This window comes from Amphibalanus amphitrite, unplaced genomic scaffold (genome assembly GCF_019059575.1).
Source record: "Amphibalanus amphitrite isolate SeventyFive unplaced genomic scaffold, NRLGWU_Aamphi_draft 002148F_arrow, whole genome shotgun sequence".
Lineage (NCBI taxonomy): Eukaryota > Metazoa > Arthropoda > Thecostraca > Balanomorpha > Balanidae > Amphibalanus > Amphibalanus amphitrite.
Genome location: NW_024883641.1, coordinates 35,396 through 55,600, shown reverse-complemented (window position 1 = coordinate 55,600; position 20,205 = coordinate 35,396). Strand labels below are relative to the sequence as shown.

Here is a 20,205-nt window from a genome sequence, read left to right as displayed (position 1 = left end):
GACACAATCCCATCCAGCTCAAAGAAAAACTTTTCTGTCCGCTCCGCGTGGATGCTGAGTGAAGAATAGGATGCCACTCACAATGATGGATCTAGGACGGAGTCAAAGCGGAGCTGGGCTGCTTATCTGAATCCACTGCACGTCTTATTAACGTTGTCCGAGGACGGTAGTCTTGGACGTGATCCTGCATTATTTTTATAACCCCAATACAGTTCTCGTTTGTTTTACATTTATACTGTTTCAAGCCTGTAGCCGGACTGAATGTTAACATTCAGTCCGGCTTTACAGGCTTACAACAATTACAACAAAGTACAACAATTGTTGTACTTGCAGGGTAAGTTTGGTCAAATGTCACTCATGCCAATGTTTCTTTTTGTTTCAGAATCTCAAGAATCAGATCATGACGACAAATTTATGGGTGGAACAGGTGAGCATGGTCAAACAGAGACGCCCATTCATTGATGATCGTAACAGAGGCGTCCCTATGCTAAATCCTGTGCCATTTCCCAGCTTTGCTCCATTTACAAAAATCCTGCATTAAGAGCGCTAAAGCGTACACACAGAAAAATATTGACACCGTTAGCGGTGTAATTGCACAGTACATATCTGAGCACTTGAGGAAAGTTAATTTAGTCCCTTCCCCGCTTAAATTACTCGCGCTTCCAAATGAACACCAGGAAGAAAGTAATAGAACACTGTTAGGAGGGTTGGGTGTTTTACTACATGTAGCAAAACACCCAACCCTCCTAACAGTGTTCTATTACCTTCTTCCTGGTGTTCATTTGGAAGCGCGAGTAATTTAAGCGGGGAAGGGACTAAATTAACTTTCCTCAAGTGCTCAGATATGTACTGTACAATTACACCGCTAACGGTGTTAATATTTTTATGTGTGTATCTTTGACAATTAATCAATGTTTGTCCACAGCCAGGGTAACTTTTAAAGGGGGAAAAAGGGAATTTCCCCCCTTCGAAAATTCTGCTCCCCCTTTCAAATTGTGCGTGAACGGCTAGGGAGGGAAGGGGGAATTTCCCCCTTGCGGGAACTCCAGATTTCACCCGATACCGATCGGATGCCGATGGTCGGTGGGACCGTCTCTTGTCTTGTCTCTTCCGTCTCTTCGCAAAAATAGTCACGTGTTAACCTCTTTCTATTTAGCAAGGCGCTACTTGATGTTTGGCCAGGGTAATAGGTTAATACTACTGATTGACATTTGCAAGGGCGCAGTCAAGTTGGGACCTCCCCCGCCCCTTACCGCCAAGGTAGGTACCTACGTATATTTTTTTTTGGCAACCTAACAATATAAAGTGGCCAGAATCCGGGGAGAGAGTATAGGATTTGGGAGTAGTAAAGGCTCTGCAGGCGCCATCCTAACAAAAACCTAATGACACTGGGCCCCCTTTCAGATGCCCCTGGATCCGCCCTTGCCCCGAACTGTATTCCCCCTCTCGACTTTTCCTGTAAAAGTAACCCTGTCCACAGCCCTCGTGAACTCGTCACATATGAATCATAGTTCAGATATCGTCATTTGTCTTACCCCAACGAACACGATCTGCTGCAATGCTGATAACTTCTTAGTCGTTTTTGGACGTAGAAATGTTGATAACATTGTCCCTTTACAGCAATTAGCATGTTCTTATTCGTGAAATAGGCCGTAGTCTTTATTTGCCACATCATTTTTCCCTCAGCACTGGGAAGACTACAAGCTCAAGTGGGATCCTCTGGAATATGGCGGTGTTACTATGCTTCACGTCCCTTCAGATCACATTTGGCGGCCAGATATCGTTCTCTACAACAAGTAAGCCATGTTTTTTTTTCTCTCTCTCTTTTTATATATGTCACTGTCTTCCTACCTTCAATTCAACAGGCTGTTAAAACGAACAGAGTTTATTAAAAGCTACACCAGCTCTTAAAAATGTTACCATGCATATGTTACAAACGTTTCCATTGCTAGACGTTTCTTTATGCCTACCTTTGTTTGCATTTTTCGTCGCCAGTGCCGATGGTAACTTTGAAGTAACTCTGGCCACCAAAGCCACTCTGTACGCCGACGGAAAGGTGGAATGGAAGCCGCCGGCCATCTACAAGTCCTCGTGCGAGATTGACGTCGAGTACTTCCCGTTCGACGAGCAGACGTGCGTTATGAAGTTCGGCAGCTGGACCTACGACGGAAAACAGGTGAGCTAGTTTCTTTAGTTTCTGCAGTGCATGCCATGTATGATAGGTGGATACAATTTTGAACGGTAACATGCTTAATTTCAGATGTTTTGGTAGGGTAACGGGAAAACTAGCTCCTGCAAAAAAGATAATGAAAATAGCAACAGGAAGACATATTTGTGGCATAACGTAGATATTACCAATGTTCATTTCCCCGAGCATGCCCCATTTTTTTGCATACTGCCCGCGTCATCCTTGAAGATTGTCTAAACACACACTTTCGATCTCCTCCACCACCACTCGCACGCACCGCGCCGTCAGTCTCATGTCATACATCCGACCCTCCCGGGGACGTCTCGACCACTCGCTATGCGGCGAGAGAACCGCCGTGACCCAGGGGCGCGTCCTGACGCAGCCCCCATAGCCTGCGGGCACGGCCAGGCTTGGACAGCCGTTCGGCGCGAGCTAATGTATACCGTCCAGGAAATCCATTATTCAGGGGGTGGAAGGTGGGACTGCGGCCATGCCAGTGCACGCTCGCCGTCTTGCGGCTGTGGTGGAAGGAGCTGTCAGCACTGACTGGGCATTTGTGTTCGCATGAGGGTTTGGGAGTCTTGCATTCAACTCTTGGGTAAAAGTGTGTGTAATCAATTTTATCCTTCAGGCAAAATCGACACTCCAACTGGTGACTGTTTACAATGAGGGACCGTTTCATTTTCGGCTCAGTGGTCGTAAACTCATTTCCCATCCACTCAGTGGCATATTCCTTTCCTGTTTCCGACCCCGCTCCATTCTCGACGCATCCTCTGGCGGTCTGCAGTGTTGCAAACACCCTGACCCCGCTCCTTATACTCTGCCTCTGATGAGCGGCGCGCGCCTCTGGCGTCTGGTGGCGCGTCGTCAGCGACGGAGAGAGGGGCGGAGGAGAGGGAGAGAGGGGCGGGGTGTCGGACAGCGGCCTGTCTGCCGGCACCCGGCCTGATGGATCGCCGCGCCCGTGTAAAATGAATTTCTGAATCTGGCCGCGGTACACGGCGCGCCGCCGGCCATGCAGAGGAGTTCAGCCAGGCTGGACAGAGTGCTGATGAGCCGGCGACGGGAGGAGAGAGAGTGGGGAGGGACGGTAGGAGGTAGACCGGAGTCGGACGCTAGGGTACAGCAAATGGGCTCGGCCTGCCATTCAGATAGTGCTAATTCACTTGATTAAATAGCATGTGTGCAAATACCTGTTCAACTCGCACTATGCTGCAATATATGCCGGGTGAACCTAACGAAATTCGAATTCGATAACGGATCTCATCAAATGGTGTGTCACAGCATCTTGCAAAACAATCGTCATCGATACCTGATGAGTGATGAGATCTTTTCAATAATGCTGTTACCTGAAACAGACAACTTTAATTGAGCTAGAGCCCTGCGAAAAAAAAAACAATGGCTTGCGTACTTACGAGGCGTAGCGACTGCAGTACCAGATTTTAAGCTTTGAGGTCAACTGGGGACCTGAGTTAAGATGAACTGCCCCACAGTAGAGATTCGTTTTTTTTTTTAATAACTTGGCCAAAAATGGTCCCATAGTCAAAAACTGTAATACGTAGGACCACTTTCTTCAACGTAGGTAAGATGGAGCACATTTCCTCATGGCCAATGTCAGATGAGGCCCAGTTCCCAGTGCGATTCGATCCAGATCAGCCAGCGGGGCGCAGTTAGCCCGGGGCATTTCGTCCCATTTGGTCTGATAGGCCACCGGTTCTGATCCATTTCAGGTCGATTTACGGCACGTCGAGGAAGACCCGACCGACTCCAAAGTGAAAATTGGCGTCGATTTGTCAGACTTTTACCTCTCGGTCGAATGGGATATTCTCGATGTTCCGGCGATACGGTGAGTCTATAAGTGCACTATACAGTGAGCCGGTAACTAACCTTGCAGTGTGTGTCACGCCCCCTCCCCCCTAAAAAAACAATAGTTGATTGGTATAGGCTAAGCTTTATAACTTGTGTCTGAAGAATATCCCCTTTTTCATTCTCAGTTTTAGCAGAACCTACGTTCATTATTTCTTTTTGCCCAAATGTCAACCTACTTTTCAAACCAATGTGCGTAATGCGTGATTGTTTGTTTTTGTGTATCTGGGTACATATTAATTTCTGCACTTTGTAGCGTACCAAATTACCAAAGATCACGCTAATACGGCTGAATAATTGTCATTTCATTACAGGAACAAAAAGTTTTACACGTGTTGCAACGAGCCGTACCTGGACATAACGTTCAACATTACCATGAGGAGGAAGACGCTGTTCTACACGGTCAACCTCATCATCCCCTGCATGGGCATCTCATTTCTCACCGTGCTGGTGTTTTACCTGCCCTCCGATAGCGGAGAGAAGGTATGTGGTAAGGACTTGGCCAGTTGTTTTGGTCTGAAATGCAACTCACGACGTAAGCAACCTTTTATATACCTACACAAGTCATGCTATTTAGTTTTTTTTTTAATAAACGGAGGAGCTTCATTTAGCATGAAGCTAACTAAATGTTGAACGTTAATTGTGACATGTATGACTATATAAGTGAAACTTTTTATATATAAAGGTACTGTATTATAGAAAGCCTTCGCAAACGCGTTTCGAACTTCGTCTTCGTCAGTGCTAGCTTTCCATTATTATTATCAAGCTAAATAATGGCATTGCCTTTCATAAGCGACTCCTTGTTCTGAGCCCCTAAACAGTTTCTTATCTATTGCCCTTTTTTACTTTCCTATTTTATAACATTCATTGGTAAATGGTACACATTGGTTGACGTAGCTGCAGTGTTTCAGGAATGCAATATGTCCCAAGTTGAAAACGTGTTGCGCGCTCGATGCAGTTTATGGGTTTCAAGAATGGTGTAATAGGGGAGTGTGTGTGATATATTGTGCGACAATATGCGAGAAAACGGCTGCAAGGAACGCATCCTGCGGCAGAATCGTCGCAAAGGATGTTTGAAGAATTTTATTATTCTTGTTTTTCTAATTTCTTTCTTGTTGAAAGTCGTATGCCCCAGACTCGAAGAGCCAATAACTGCGGGACTTGTTTGCAGTAGTTCACGTTTAATTTGTTATTGGACATAGCGGCCGTACCTTTGATTTTCCAGCTGCCAATTTTTTTTTAGAAATGTTAGTTGAACATTTGACAAAAAACATGTGAAAAAGCATGTAAATATTTTTGGCTCAGCAATGTCAAACTTACTCATTTTGATTTTTGACACACACAATGGATGGTTATGTTTCCATGGAAGCATGTCGCCATTATAGCGCCTCTCTAAGCCAACGTGTCCGCCGCCGCGCGTTGCCATGCCAACCTGTGTCCTTTCGATCCGGCAGGTCAGTCTCTCCATCAGCATTCTGCTGTCGCTCACTGTGTTCTTCCTGCTGCTGGCCGAGATTATTCCGCCGACATCGCTGGTGGTGCCTCTGCTCGGCAAGTTCGTCCTGTTCACAATGATATTGGACACGCTAAGGTAAGCGCCCTGCGCCACCACCGCACGCTCCGCCGCTGCCTGTAGCCGGTCGTAAGCCCGGGAGCAGAGCAGCTCCGTGCTAGAGGAAAGCCTGATTACGGTGCTGATGGAAATGTAGCCAACCGGTGCCTGCCCGCGTCGGCACCCGGATCAGGGTTTAGATAGCCGCTGCCGGAGGGCGTGGGATCAAGGAAGTCATCTTGCGTCGGATGTCACACAGCGGGACGTTTATATGGACTCCGTGTGATGAAGGTCACATTGATGTTGCAACATATCATGGTGCAATGCTGGTTGGAAGTTGTCGGATAAATATTCAGGTTGTGGGGTCAGATCTGAGGCGAAGTGGCACAGTGTCAGGGACTATAATATTTGTGGAGGCGGTGACATTACGGCGAGCTCGTTTGATCATCGAGGCTGCTTCAATTTGTACGAGATATGAAGTCTTTTGATGTTCTGCGGCGAGTGAATAAAACACAAGTTCTTGTTCACAATTGCCAAATTTCATTTGTTTATTTGCTCACTGCTCAGTGTGAATCTATAATCATATCTCCTCACCATTTTTACATTTCTGCAATTTGCGGCCTGAAATAGTTAGAGCACACCGTTCCGGTGATTTTCTCGCGAACACTAGACCGTCTTCTCCGGAAGATCTCTCACTGCATAATCGTGTTCAGGTAATGGCCGGCCCCTTCGTGGTCGGGTGGCGGCCTATTTAATTATGGATGCCGCCGTGTAATCTGGATTGGGCAGGACTGAGCGGTGAGCGCCTCGCCGCGCACACCGTCCTAAAGCAGCTTGAGAGTCTCAGTTTAACGACAAGCTCTCCTGCGCCTAAAACGGGGGATAGCGCAACACCTCTTGGGGTAACGTCTCACTCAGGCGTCCTTTGTAGATTGATATATACAAGCACATACTGCGCGGCTGTTGTTTTTATTATTATTTCAGGCCTTTATCCCCACCAAAAAACATGTTATGTTTTTGATTGATGTTTCAGTAGGTGTATCTATGTATGTAGCTAGTCAATGTCATGCATGGAACTGATGCGGTTGTTCCGTGTTTCAGTATATGTGTTACAGTGGTGGTGCTCAACATTCACTTCCGGTCGCCCCAAACGCACTCGATGGCGCCCTGGGTGCGGCGGGTGTTTATCCACATCCTGCCTCGGCTACTGGTGATGCGGCGGCCCCAGTACAGCACCTATGACAGGCACAGGTAGGTGAGAGTGAAGGCATACACGGTGCGTACTGTATATATAGCCTCTACTACATACAGCGCCTATGATCGGCACAGGAATGTGTGTGTGCAAACACGAGTTCAGGCCGCAGCTAGCTAAATAGATTGTAGGTTTGACTCCAGCAGTCACCTACATAACTGCATACGATTACTGACATCATGTATACAGTTACAATGAATAGATATTCTGAGTCAACAAGCTCTGCTTAGCGTCCAGGCTAAATAAGACCCTACCAGGTCGTCTATTAAAAAAGAGAGAATCGAACACAGCTTGTAAAAGGTGCGTTACCGATTAACTTATTTGAAAATCCAGTTACAAAACGAAATTTCGCACTTGCTCAGGGAGAGTTTCTTTTCGTTCATTTGTGCAGTGATTTTGTTTCGTATGCTATTTTTGTAATTAACAATTTTCCAACGTTCGAAACACTGCAGACATTGTTGCATTTGCGACGAAGTTAACGAGTTACATAATGATTGGAATTGCAAAATATTGCAAGGAAGCGATCATGTTATATCTATGTAAACTTCTGTATTAGCTTGCTTCACTTCACTGATAAAAATTCATTCAACAATGCATCCTCATACTGCTAGATAAACTTTTCAGAACTTGTTCGCAGTTATCTTAATTGAAATCAGTTGGCGTTATTCAAGCTCCCGATGTTGAGCATCTCTAAGTGATGACGTCATTAGGAAACAGTCGATTATCATAGCCCAAGCATGGATCAGCAATGCTATTATGACAGTTCTTAATAGGTATATCATTGGCGAATACCGTTGGCCTTTGAAAACGGCTTTTGCTGCCTACTTCCTATTGTGAATTGCGTTGGTGAACACCAAAAGCCGTGTCCCTGTCCACTTTTCTTTGTATGAGAGTCTATCTCACAAATCGCTCCAATTTTCTCCTCAGATTGACCTATAAGTCCAGTGGCAAACAAAAATATTTAACAAAACTAGCGGCTCAAAGTCTGTGCTTGTTGGCGGGCTACGGCGGTTCAGGTGTGCCTGCAGCATTCTGACTTATAAACAGATTGACTGACCAGTTTAAGAAAGGAATGTGTTTATTCAAGAATTAAATTAATTTTAGTAGCATAAAAAGCGCGCTTTGCTGATAGCTCCGAAGTGTTGTAGCTCCTTTGTTCGTGTAGCCAGTACGGACGGACACCACTGCTAGATAGGCTGCGCCGCATAACTTCACAGCTCTGCGGCACAGCATTTGTAGCACTAGACACCTCACGCCGCCGCGCTGTACGCGGAAGCTGGTCGCATGCTTTCCGTATGGACCCGAATTCATCAGTCATTCAGTCCTGATTTTTTTGTGAGGTCCACTACTGTATATCACAGTTACACGACTCAGAACCTCGCAATGATTCCTATTGGAGAAGGCTATACCTCAAACGGTTCGTTAGACCCGTTTGTCTAAAATAACAATCGAACACTGCATGTAATAGGCAATAGTAAATGCTTTATAATATATAGTTTGATTCGGTACTCGGCAACAGGACATTCACATCCGATTTGGATCGACGGCGAAGTCCGCTACTTTGAATTATTGCTGCTTTCTCTGACCGAATTATGTCTGCTCTGGCGGCGGACATTTCCAATATGTTGTTTCCGATACATGAATCCGCAGTCATACCGACGTACCCATTGACCCATACATCATCGGAAGAGAACCCTAATTAATCATAAGTTATTTCTCATATAGTTAGTTATCTTTTTAGTGTTTCTGTAAGTGTTTTCCTTTTTTGTAATTTGCTTTTGTCTAGTTATACGGTTGTCTATGCATATGACATATAACTAATTGCGTATCACGTTGCAGACTGCACTTAAATCATAAGTAACATAAGCATCACTACGGTCTGTGCGTCTGACCCCCGCCTCCCTCCACCAGGGTGTTGATTCGCACCTGTAGCGGTCTGGAGGTGCGCGAGGCAGCCACCCAGCTCTACAAGGACGCTCACAGCAGAGCGTCCGGCTTCACCAGCGAGTCACTCAAGGACCACGGTCTCTGCTTTCCACCCACGGCCACCATTAGTGACCTGGCACCCAGGTAGGTCGATTTCAGGGCAGGTTAAATCAAGTCAGAATAACTTAGGCCGCGTTCGATGTCTCCTCGGACGAAGAACATTCTACGCAGAATATTCTATTTTGCGTTCGGTGAAGCACACAGTCGGACGACGAGACCGGCCATTTTATGCGCCACTTACACAATGTGCGTCAGTTTCGAAGAAGGCACAAGTTTACGTTTCCATAGAGACCGCGCACAAATGTCAACAACTTCTGCAAACAGCTGCTGCGCCGCTTTTGAAATACGCGCCATCATTGCCTCTCTGCCCACCGTAGTACGCTCAAAAGATTCTGCGTGGACGGCAAAGATTCTACGTGACGTCACGTAGAATCTTTGCCTTCCGTGCGACATCGAACGGCATTTTGGGCCCGGACGGCATAAAATCTTCGTCGTCCGGGAGACATCGAACGCGGGGTTAGTTTAGGACAGAACATTCCAGACCAGATATGAAAGCTCAGGTCAGAGTGGTCCATGCCAGCGCAAGCTCCGCCAAGAAAACTCGTAACATCATACGTGTCTCCGAAGCTATATCAACCCACAGATATCCGAATGCTGGGACTTTTCAATTAGGGAATCACTATTCCTTAGAATTGTGATTTTCTATTGAAAATCCCAGCCTGAGCTACCTCTCTAGGGGGATGTTAAACGTATGTTGAAGACCAAGTCACGCTACCTAAAGATCTCCAAGCGCCTTGGTGTAGTCATCGCCACTTCTGCCCGTTAAACTCTCGACCAGGCACAGGCCAATAAAACTGTCTGTCACGTCATTCCACAGTTTACCCAAGGCTATAGAGTTTACCTAGCGCCTCGTCTGGCTCAGAAAATACTGCGCTGCCTGTCTCGTTTCGCTCATTTCTCTGAGACCGACGCCGCATCATGGCGCTCCAGTCGCGGGCCGACGCGGGCCCGGCGGCGCCCGACGATGAAGTTTCCATTATCTACGTCGGACCTCATCGTTCCTGGCGGCCATGGTGGAGCGTCGGTCGGGCCTCATCCAAAACTCGCCGCCGCTCCGGCTCGGCCGGGCCGACACGGCTCCACCAATTTCGGCTAACGACGGCCATCAGCCGGCGCTCGGGCGACCGCTCGCCATCAGAGAGCCTCGCCGTGCGTCGTTTTCCGCTCACGCATTCCGGACTGGACGGTATCGCTGCCGGTGATCCTGCATGGACAGCGCCCCTGTCGATTTACCGGCTTCAACTGAGCGCTGCGCCAATCCAGTTGCGGGCGGTGTACGAGTGGCTGGCCGCGATATGGCCCCCGAATGACGCCTGAATGACTGGTAATGGTCCGTCTGATGACCGAGCGATGGGCGGCTGAAGCATTGTTCATCTGTCGTTGCCGGCAAGTTTCGGGGGCGTTCTAAACGGCAGGCCGATGGACAATGCTATGGCAATAGCTCTTTCATCAATTTCGGGGCGACTTCTTCAATTAGAATCCTTTCCAAACATTTCTAATTTTACTTCATAGTGGGTGCAGTGAAATGTCAGTGAATCAGTTCGCTAAGGCCTGGTGTCGGCTTGCCACAGTGTTGTCATTTCGCTCGCTTCTTGTTTTGTTTTTGCCTTCAGACTCATATCGTGACCAATAAAGAGAACCGACAAACTCTGTCCAATCCTGCAAGTTGGCGATCTGTTCCTCTTCAACTTTGAGCGGTGTTTTTGGCATCCCTAGTCGGATAAAGTTTCTGGTGGCCTGTTTTGGCCAGAATGTAGCTGCGTCAGGTAATCTAAATGAAACACAGCATGCTACTTCAAAGTGCTCAGGAGAAACCCAACGATGATTTTGCGTAAAAACCAAGATAGTTGGCTGTTGTATGGCTTATTTTCCAATCGACAATAAATAATACGTGAAGCGTTTCAGTCAGATCCCTCTCACGGTCGACACACACTACCTACAGACACGATTCCAACACCAATCGACAGCTCCCGGCCGTGGCTAGCGTATAGGCACATTTTCAATCGCACTGGCACCCCCCAAATGGCAAAACTCGGCCCCTCGACTATGTCGCCAGACGCTCCAGAGATGGCGCTGACTGTCTGCGTGACGTCAGCTCACACGACCGGCGATCGCCAATCATAAAACGTGCATGTCGCCGCTGGACAACCAATTCCAGCGTACTGTATTGCTTTTGCCCTGTTGTTCTGAAAATTTCGCCAAGAAACATGGCGTATAACCTTCATTTAAAACCAAATTTGCTCCCAACCACTTCGCCGTAAAACGTCGCAATACGCACCAAACCATGTCATCAAGCCGTGCAGAGTACCACGGCTTATTCAAAGCATTGATGTTTGCGTCCTTGATGGATCAGTTGGTAGAGTGGTGGACTTCTGTGGTGAAGGTCGCTGGTTCGATTCCAGCTCGGGAAGTTTTTAAAACGTACTTACATCTTTAGTTGCAGTACCCGGCCGCTAGGGTCGCGACCCCGTAGAGGTCGCTGCGGTCCCCACGTGACCGACCGGCCGCAGTCACGGGCCGGCGGCGGCGCAGTGTGGGGCGAGCGGGCGGACGGGTTCAGTCAGGGAGGCACCGGTTCTGACGTCACACGAAAATATCAGTCGGCTGGTTGTGGCACTGCCCCCTGCCGGCGCGACTGTGCTGCCACCTAGCTAAGCCTAGTCAGCCTAGGACGGGACGGTTTTATTTGTTCTCGTCTAGTGGTGCAGCTTGCGACGACACTCGGTCGACATAGCTGTGCTGTAACATACCCCAGGTTCGGAGTCTCTCGGACGGCCAATCCTGTTCCATAACCACAGCTAAGTCCCCGTTGACCTTAACCAGGATTGGCCGGACGACGTTAAATCTTCGTAGTTCGAGAGACACCGAACCCGGGGATAGTCTATCGAACCCTTGGCGGCTGAAGAAAGGCTAGAAATATCTCACTTGATTTTGGCGTGGCCAGCCTCACTTCTGTAGTTTTGCTTCACAGAATTCTGCGTCCTATTGAGTTTCCGGTTACGTAGTACACGACCACGTTCAGGAACTCGATGTTTTTTAGATACATCAGGTAATGACAAACTTTTGGCAGCATTTACATTGGTTGCCTGCATATTTTGGTGAGGAAAAATCGCTATCGCAGTAGTACAGTCAAGACATACCACAAAGGATCAGAGCTAAAGCAGCATTATTAACCAAAAGTGTATTGCATTGATCACCAGCATATTCGTAAAATAAAATACATCAGGAATAAAGATGACAACCAAGCCGCATGGACACTTATAACAAACATGAACGATAAAGTGGCAACACAAATGAAAGAGAGAAGATGAATCTGCCCTTCGCAATCGTCAACTTAAAATAAAACTTCAAATATACAACAGACCTCTGTGCATTAAAAGAACACGAATACACTCGCTTTGTCGTCGACACATAATGGGAACATCCTGGCGGCCCAGCCAAACAGCGCGCCCGCCTTCGAGTAGGAAATAGCAGCGGCCGCAGAAGTGGCCAACAGATAACTACCACATTGTTCGTCACGCCACCTGCACTGAAACGTAACAGCTATTTAATCGTGAAATGTAGCTATCCATCCAAAAATGCTGCACTACACCAGCACCACCGCACAGTTAGCAGATAGGTACGGAACGCAGGTCCTGGTCTCTGTCTCTTCCGAGTAGGGTCTCCGGACCGGTCACCAGCGCCACCATCTCCGCGCGGTAGCTAAAGCACAGCTCTCCGGCCGGGGCCCGCAGTTCCTCGGCCTCTTCGTCCAGCCTTGTCCTTGTTTTGACGTGAGTGAATGTGCAAATGTTTTGAATGATTAGATCAGCAGCCGCGGATACGGATTCTGAGCAGTAATCGCCACGCACTTTGTATGTGGATCGCTCTTAAATGTAAATACAAATACAAATACAGCCAGACCAGCACGGCTCCCGCCCAGCACCTGAAGACTCCGCCCTCCGCAGATCCGTCCGTCCAAAGCCGAACAGCACACAGGGGCAGGAACGCGAGGTGCAGCGTAGCCACGCTTTCCCTTTCCGCCGCCGTGGCCCCAGCCCGGATCGGGCACACGTCCAACCGGAAGGTGACGCCAGCCGTCTGTTGACACGGTGGGATTCTCGCTCTCGCCCAGGCCTGGCGGCCTCGCAATCTCCAGCCTCGGACCGAAGACAGGCGCGCCGGTGCCGAGGCCTTGGCGGTCGCGCGCAGGGGGTCCCCTGATGGCAGAGCCAGCGCCCTCCCCAGCAGCCTGGCAGCCAGCGTCCAGCTTCTCTCCTCCATCGGAGAAAGTCGGGCTTCCGCCATTAGTGCGTGGCACGGTGTTGAGCGCGGACACAGGTGATGATGCGGCCGCCTCTCGCAGTCCTCGCTCCAGAAGATTCACGTGCGAGGGGGCGGCCGCCGGCAGCCACGCGACGGCAGCGTGTTCGAGCGCCCCTCGGACGTAACCGATTGGCCACCGTACTAAGGGCACCCTCGTCCAGGCCCCAGCTATTCAACCAGGTCGACGGCGCCGTAGCCGTCACTCGAGCCACGCCACAGAGCTCACGCCTCAAAGCGGTTGGCTCTCCGGTCCTCGGCATCCGGCATCCGCAGTGATTTGGCGTAGCCAGGACAGGTGAGATGCCGGCCTCAGTCATAAACGGAAAGCCTGTAACAAAAAACAATATGTGATTGACAAATGGAAATATATTGTAAGCATAGAGTTGAGAAATCATGACGCACACTGCATTGTGACCTTACCTTACCTTACCTTACCTTAATTTGATCGGAATTTTAAAGGCCACTTGGCCTGTAGGGAACCGTTCTCATCGAGCTCGAATCCTTTGAGACTTGACTATCTCCAGTCAGGTACCAGGTACCTGAAGTTTGCCCAGTGGGCGTCGAGTTCGGATTTGAACTGCTCAACAGAGCCGGCGCCAACAACTGACATGGGCAGGCCGTTCCAGTCATTGACCACCCGGGCACTGAAAGCCTGTCTCCTTGGTCTTGACTCAGCTCTGGGTTTTGCGATTTTCCATGGATGGCCTCGGGTGCGGTCGGATGCAGCGGCAGTAAAGAACTCTTCTGGAGCCAGATCAACCCCTCCATGAAAGATTTGGTACACCTGGATCATGTCTCCTCGGCGTCGCCGATAAAACAGCGATGGCAGTTTCAGTGCCTCCAGTCGTTCCTCGTACCGGCGGTGTCTGAGAGAGGCTACCAGGCGGGTTGCCCTTCTTTGGACTCGTTCGATTAGAAGTTGATCAGCTCGATTGAATGGGCCCCAAGCCACATTGCCGTACTCCAGGTGAGGGCGAACGAGAGTCTTGTATAGCAGGGGAAGAGTACACTCATCAATCAATTCGAACGACCGCCTGATCACTGCTAAGATCTGGTTGGCCTTTGCCACGGCTGCGGATGCTTGCCTCCGGAATTTTAGGGAGGAATCTACCAGAATGCCAAGGTCCCGTTCAGATTCAGTCTCTTTCAGACACACTCCTCGCATCGTGTATCGGAGTTTGGGATTATTTGTACCCAGATGCAGAACCTTACACTTCTCTTCATTGAACGGGAGCTGCCATTTGTCAGACCATGCCACAAGTGCATCAATATCAGCTTGGAGGGCTAGCGCTCCCGATGTAGTCGCTGCTCCATCAGCCAGTAGGGAGGTTTGAGGTCGAGTAGCGGTCTGTCTTCCATCAACAGGCTGCATTGGTTGAGTAGGGTGGTCACTGACAGCTCTGGGTTGAGCGACAGCCAGCCCTCCAACCTCAGCTGCCTCGAGATGGTCATCTCTGTCACTCTGGTTCAGTCCTCCATCGGCAGGCTGCGTTGGTCGAGTAGGGTGGCCACTGACAGCTCTGGGTTGAGCGACAGCCAGCCCTCCAAGCCCAACCCCAGCTGCCACGAGTTGGGCATGTCTGCCGCTCTGGTTCTGCCCACCGCCAACAGGTTGCACTGGTCGAGTAGGGTGGTCACTGACAGCTCGGGGACGAGCGACAGCCAACCCCACGGCCTCAGTTGCAACATCCTGGCCATCTTTGCCGTTCTGCCTGGATACGCCGCTGTAGACCTTTGTGCCGTCGGCGAACATCTTGGATGTACAGTTAACGGCAGATGGGATGTCATTGACGTACAGCAGGAACAAGAGGGGACCAAGAACCGAACCCTGAGGAACTCCACTCTTGACAGGAACCAGATCAGAGTGGCTTCCATTGACAACGACTTTCTGGTTTCTTCCCGACAGGAATGCTTCGATCCATCGGAGGAGTTTGCCAGAGATACCGTAGCTGCGCAGCTTCCTCAGAAGTCGGTTGTGTGGAACAGCGTCGAATGCCTTGCGGAAGTCCAGGTACACCACATCAACTGAGTCACCTTCCTCGATCATCTTACACCAGTCCTCCAATACCTCCAGAAGTTGTGAACTGCATGATCTTCTGGGCCGGAATCCGTGTTGGTGTCTGGAAAACTGGTTTGTGAGGGACAGAAAGTCCATGAGCTCATCGCGGATCAGGGACTCCATGACCTTACAAGGGATTGATGTGAGACTGATGGGCCGGTAATTCCCCGGGGTCTGCTTGTTACCCTTCTTGTGTATGGGAAAGACTGACGCTGTTTTCCATGAGGCTGGAAGGACTCCTTGGTCGAGGGAAGCTTCAAACAGGGAAGCCAATGGACCAGCCAGGGGCTGAGACGCCAACTGCAGAAGCTTGGGGTGCAAACCATCGGGACCGGGAGTGCTGTCCGTTTTGAGAGAGGAAAGCTTGTTCCGGACTGCCTCAGCTGTTATGCGGATTGACTCGATTGGAGGACCTGAGAAGTTGGTTGTCGGTTCCGGGATCTCGGTCGTATCTTCATCAGTGAATATACTACTGAAAAAAGCATTCAGGAGTTGCGCCTTTCCCGTGTCATCGCTCACAGTCCGCCCTGAGTCATCAGAAAGGTCATCGATCTTGGTCTTGGTCCGCAGCCTTGTGTTGGAATACCGCCAGAAAGCCTTTGGATTGGCTTTGATGTTCGTTGCTAGCTTTTCCTCAAAGTCACGTCTCAGTCTTCTAGTCAGCGCACGCAGTTGATTTCTGCACTGAGTGTACCTGCAGTAGTCCAACACATCCTGGGAGTGAGAGTATATCTTCCATAGCTTCTCTTTCTTCTTTTTTAGGCGCAGAGCCTGCCCATTTATGTAGATGTTCTTACGGCTTCCTTTTCTCTTACTTTTCGGGAAACATTCCAGAGCAATCCTGGTGAGGTTACTGGTAATGAAGTCATACTTTTGGTCGATACCGAGTGCATCTGCTGACTCCCAGTCCAACTCCTGGACCAGCCTGATGTACTTGTCTGGGTTTCCTTTGAAGTAGTTGGGACGAGCAGAGGGGAACTCATGTTGGTATGTGTAGCATGCCAGATCGAACCGCAGGATGACATGGTCACTCCTTCCAAGGCCTGATTCATGGTAAAGGTGCTTTACCATCCCATCTTCATTGGTGAGGATCAGGTCCAGGATGTGGGGCGTCTCACCTGAACGGAAGCGAGTGGGTCGAGTGACTTGCTGAGTGAGGAAGCAATCATTTATCACTTCCAGAAACTGGTGTGAAACATCCAGGGGGGGAGCAGGAGAGAAGACATTCTCCCAGTCAATGTGGGGCATGTTGAAGTCCCCGCATATGAGAATATGGGAACAGGCTGAAGTACAGGCTGTACGCAAAAGTTGACATAGCTCAGTGGAACTCTCTTGTGTGCTCAGGGTTGGACTGCGGTATAGGCATCCAATCAGAAGCTTGTCATTTCCCATCAGTGGGAGTTGCAACCAGAGCTGCTCAATATGAGTTGTCATGCCAAAGTTGACCACAGATGCTTTCAGATTGTCTTTGATGTAAATGCTTACTCCACGACAGCCACTTGAGCCCAGGTTGGATACAGAAGGGTCAAAATTTGTGTGCATGGAATACCCAGGGACAGCTAGCAGAGCTGTAGCAATGGGAACAGTTTGGGCTTTTGGAATGACTTCAGTAATCATGATGACGTCTGGCTCATTCCCAGCAATTCTCATGCAGAGCTCGTCTCTTTTGTTAGGAAATTGGTCAGCATTCGTGTAGAGTACTTGCAAGTTTGTCCTTTTCCTGCCCTCAGAATTCACCGCTAGTCAAACACTACCAGAGGCTGTCCCACTGTTCCCGTTTGCTGAGCCTTGGCCAGCATTGGCTGCCTGGGTAGGGTGGTCACTGCCAGCTCCTGAGTGAGCGGCAGCCAGCCCTCCAGCTCCAGCAACAGGTGCATTGGCCTCAGGAACAGGACAGTTGCCTCTATGACTTGCATTGTCTGGCTGGGCAGTTGTCTCGGCCTGTTGGTTGTTGTTCCGGTTACCTTCAGACTGTTGGGGAGGCTGTGGTTGAGTAGGGTGGTCACTGCCAGCTCTGGGAGCGACAGCCAGCCCTCCAACCTCAGCCAGCTCAGTTCTGGAATGAGTGACAGGCAGCGCTCGGTCCTGCCCAACAGCTGCCTCAGCTTCAACGGTGGCAGGGGCTGTAGCACCATGCCGGTTTGTTGCTGTGCCCCTGTGATTTGGCCCAGATGATGGTGGTAGGCTGACAATCCTATTGCCTCTGATAGTTAAGTTGGTTTCACCAGCCCTCTTCCGACTATTTAGTTCGTCTCTCAGCCTCTTGTTAATTTCCCTCTCCTTTCTGGTCAGATCAGGAGTGACATATACCCTCGGAAACTTTTTAGAGTGACGCAGCTGGGGGGCGAGTTTCAGGATGTCATATTTTGTTGAGACATTTTCCAGGGCGACTATCAGAAGCCTATCCTTGCCCTCAATTTTCTTTCCGACTCGAAAAGTTTTTTGAACGTTGACCTTCAACTTCATTTCTTCCTTGATCATGGTTATGAAGAGGGAGGAATCGTGTCCAGATCTATCTGTCTGGGTCTCGCTATCCTGTTCAGGCAAGTTGTGGACTACAATGTTGGATTTCCTCTTTTCTTTGTCCATATAGTCATCCAGGGCAACAGACAGGTCCTGTACACCCTTGGATCCAGCTTGAGTACCCACTTTAGGGAAGGCAGAGATCTGATCACTGACCTTCTTCACTACCTCGTCGCAGGTGCCCTTTACCATATCAGCATATGTCTTATGCAGCTCATTCCCCTTCAGAGATTTGTCTACAAGCTGGATGGTCTTCTCCCGGTCAGACTTCAGTTCTGCAAACTGGACTTTGATGACTGACTCATACTCTTTCAGAGATTGCTGAACTTCAGCCATGTGGCCACGGAGGGTTTCATCGAGCAGGTCAACCTTACTTGACAGAGACGAGAGCGAGGGGCGATGTGGTTTACCCCTTTTCAGATCTGCCTTGCAACTAGTGCAGAGCCAAGCAAGAACCTTGTATTTTTCCAGCGCTTTCATAGCCAGCTTCGGGATGCCCTGGCATGCAGTGTGGTACCAGTTGTGACATCTGTCGCAAAGGACACCCGCATCCCCAGCTTGAACAGCCTCTCCGCATGGCTTTCCAGGCCCACCCTTACAGATGTTAGCCTCGCTTCCTGAACTCGTGTCGCTGGAAGAACGGGAGATGGACACAGACTCATTTTCCCACCTTTTGAAAATACTTTCATCCAGCTTACCCACAGCCTTGTCCATACCTTTGTTGACGAGGCGCTCAGTCCCTGGTTGAGAATCACTTTCACCTTCCTTGCTTTCTCCTATTTTAACCTTGCCAACAGCCTGGGATGACACAGAATCACCTGCATTCTGCTTGCATAAATCACCTTTTTCACTTGTTTGCGCTTGGGACGATTCCGGCGTGGGGCTCACAGTTTGAATCTTTTCCATTTCCGTTGCTGCAACAGCTGATGAAATTGGAGCGGCCACTTTACGTCGAGTTGAAACCGGTGAGTGTTGTAACGGCATCGTACAATCTTCAGGAACCAAGAGAAGATGGATAAGCGAACTTCAAATTATTTCAAGCAATCCTAGGCCAGGAACCAATAGCCAGCTAAACTCGTTCAAATTCTAAGAGAGCTCGATGAGACACGTCCGTTCCCGCCGAAAGCGCAACGCGGAATCGGCGGGAACGAGGTTAGGTGACAGTAGATACTTTAGTGCGATTGGCAGAGGAGGGACTTATTGTAAGAAAACAATGAGCAATTGAGGCATTGATTTGGTTCTGTAGGTAGCTACCTACCCTTCACATATGAATGTGGATGATTTGCACCATTAAGAAAAACCATAGGCGTAGGAGCGGAGGGGGGGGGGCATGCCCCCACTTTTCAGCTATGCTAATTTTTAAAGTAAAATATTTATTTTCCATTTAAATTCAAAACCAAGAGCAAGAAATGGTTCGGCAAGGTGAGATGAGCACGAAACTGCAAAGAATTTGTTCATAGGGGTATTACGGTTCCCACAAAGTGACATTGAAGTTCTCTGCCCCCCCAAACTTTACGTGAGGTTCCTGCGCCCATGGAAAAAACACATTGCATTATGTGCATCAACACTTAACCCTTGCACGAGGGCCACAAAGCCCTCACAAGACACCATCTGAAATCAAAGCATGACAAATGATAGCATGTAGGCACCTGACGGCTGACCTACTACATATAACCTACTGAACAAAACATACCACATATATCAATATGTTTGTGCAGATAAAGTATGAATGCTAGGTTGATACCAAGGCTGTTTAGTAGGTTGTAGGTATGCTGAAAGGATGAAAGATGGGTATTTTTTCAAAAAAATATCTGATCTACAGTTCATATGAACATGCAACATGGGGTTAGGTAAGGTTTGATTTTTGTTTTGTACTAGACTGGAAATAATACACGTTATGCCTAACATGTCCGGCATAGTGGCGGGATTGCGCCGAAAATTTCAGCGCATGTCTGGCGTAGGTAACTTCGCATGCGCCGAATTCGGCGCATGGCGGCAGACGCCATAGCCTTGATATAGCTTTGATCGGTAGATGTGCACATGTGCTTTATATAAAAAGGGTTTAAATTTTGCACAAATAGGTACCTAATTTTTGGCGCAAATTACACAGAAATTTCAGTGTCTGGGTACCCACCTTCCTGTCAAGTTAATACTTGACACACCATCCTGCTATCTGAGGCGGACCAGGAACCAGCTCAGGCAATTACAATGAAAGTCAACAGTCGTGCGGGAATTACACCACTCCCCATTAAAATCTGATATCAAGTAATTAGTTAATGACGATAATCCCGCCACCACAAATCTTATGAAACACACGAAACACATCAACATTGACCTTTGATATTCCGAAAAGAAATACCCATAATGATTTAAAGCGAACGTGTTCTTACGCAGCTGTGACATAAGCTGCGCAT

At 48.9% G+C, this 20,205-nt stretch overlaps 1 protein-coding gene and 1 long non-coding RNA gene across 2 annotated transcripts in view; one reads left to right on the top strand and one right to left on the bottom strand.

The window, feature by feature from the left end:
• The first annotated feature begins 387 nt into the window (after positions 1-387).
• Positions 388-20,205, top strand: part of LOC122376460 (acetylcholine receptor subunit alpha-like) — a 36,472-nt gene continuing 16,654 nt past the window's right edge. Inside the window, exons 1-8 of the mRNA XM_043356333.1 lie at positions 388-427; positions 1,687-1,796; positions 1,996-2,176; positions 3,919-4,034; positions 4,369-4,537; positions 5,509-5,645; positions 6,708-6,857; positions 8,770-8,928. Coding sequence (XP_043212268.1) covers positions 401-427; positions 1,687-1,796; positions 1,996-2,176; positions 3,919-4,034; positions 4,369-4,537; positions 5,509-5,645; positions 6,708-6,857; positions 8,770-8,928 — 1,049 coding nt within the window. The 5' untranslated portion in view covers positions 388-400. The remainder of the gene's footprint in view (positions 428-1,686; positions 1,797-1,995; positions 2,177-3,918; positions 4,035-4,368; positions 4,538-5,508; positions 5,646-6,707; positions 6,858-8,769; positions 8,929-20,205) is intronic.
• LOC122376461 lies at positions 12,194-20,120 on the bottom strand. The gene is made up of 2 exons (XR_006255644.1): positions 19,926-20,120; positions 12,194-13,537 (listed from the first exon to the last, which is right to left on the bottom strand). It is a non-coding gene; the product is annotated as an uncharacterized LOC122376461 (long non-coding RNA).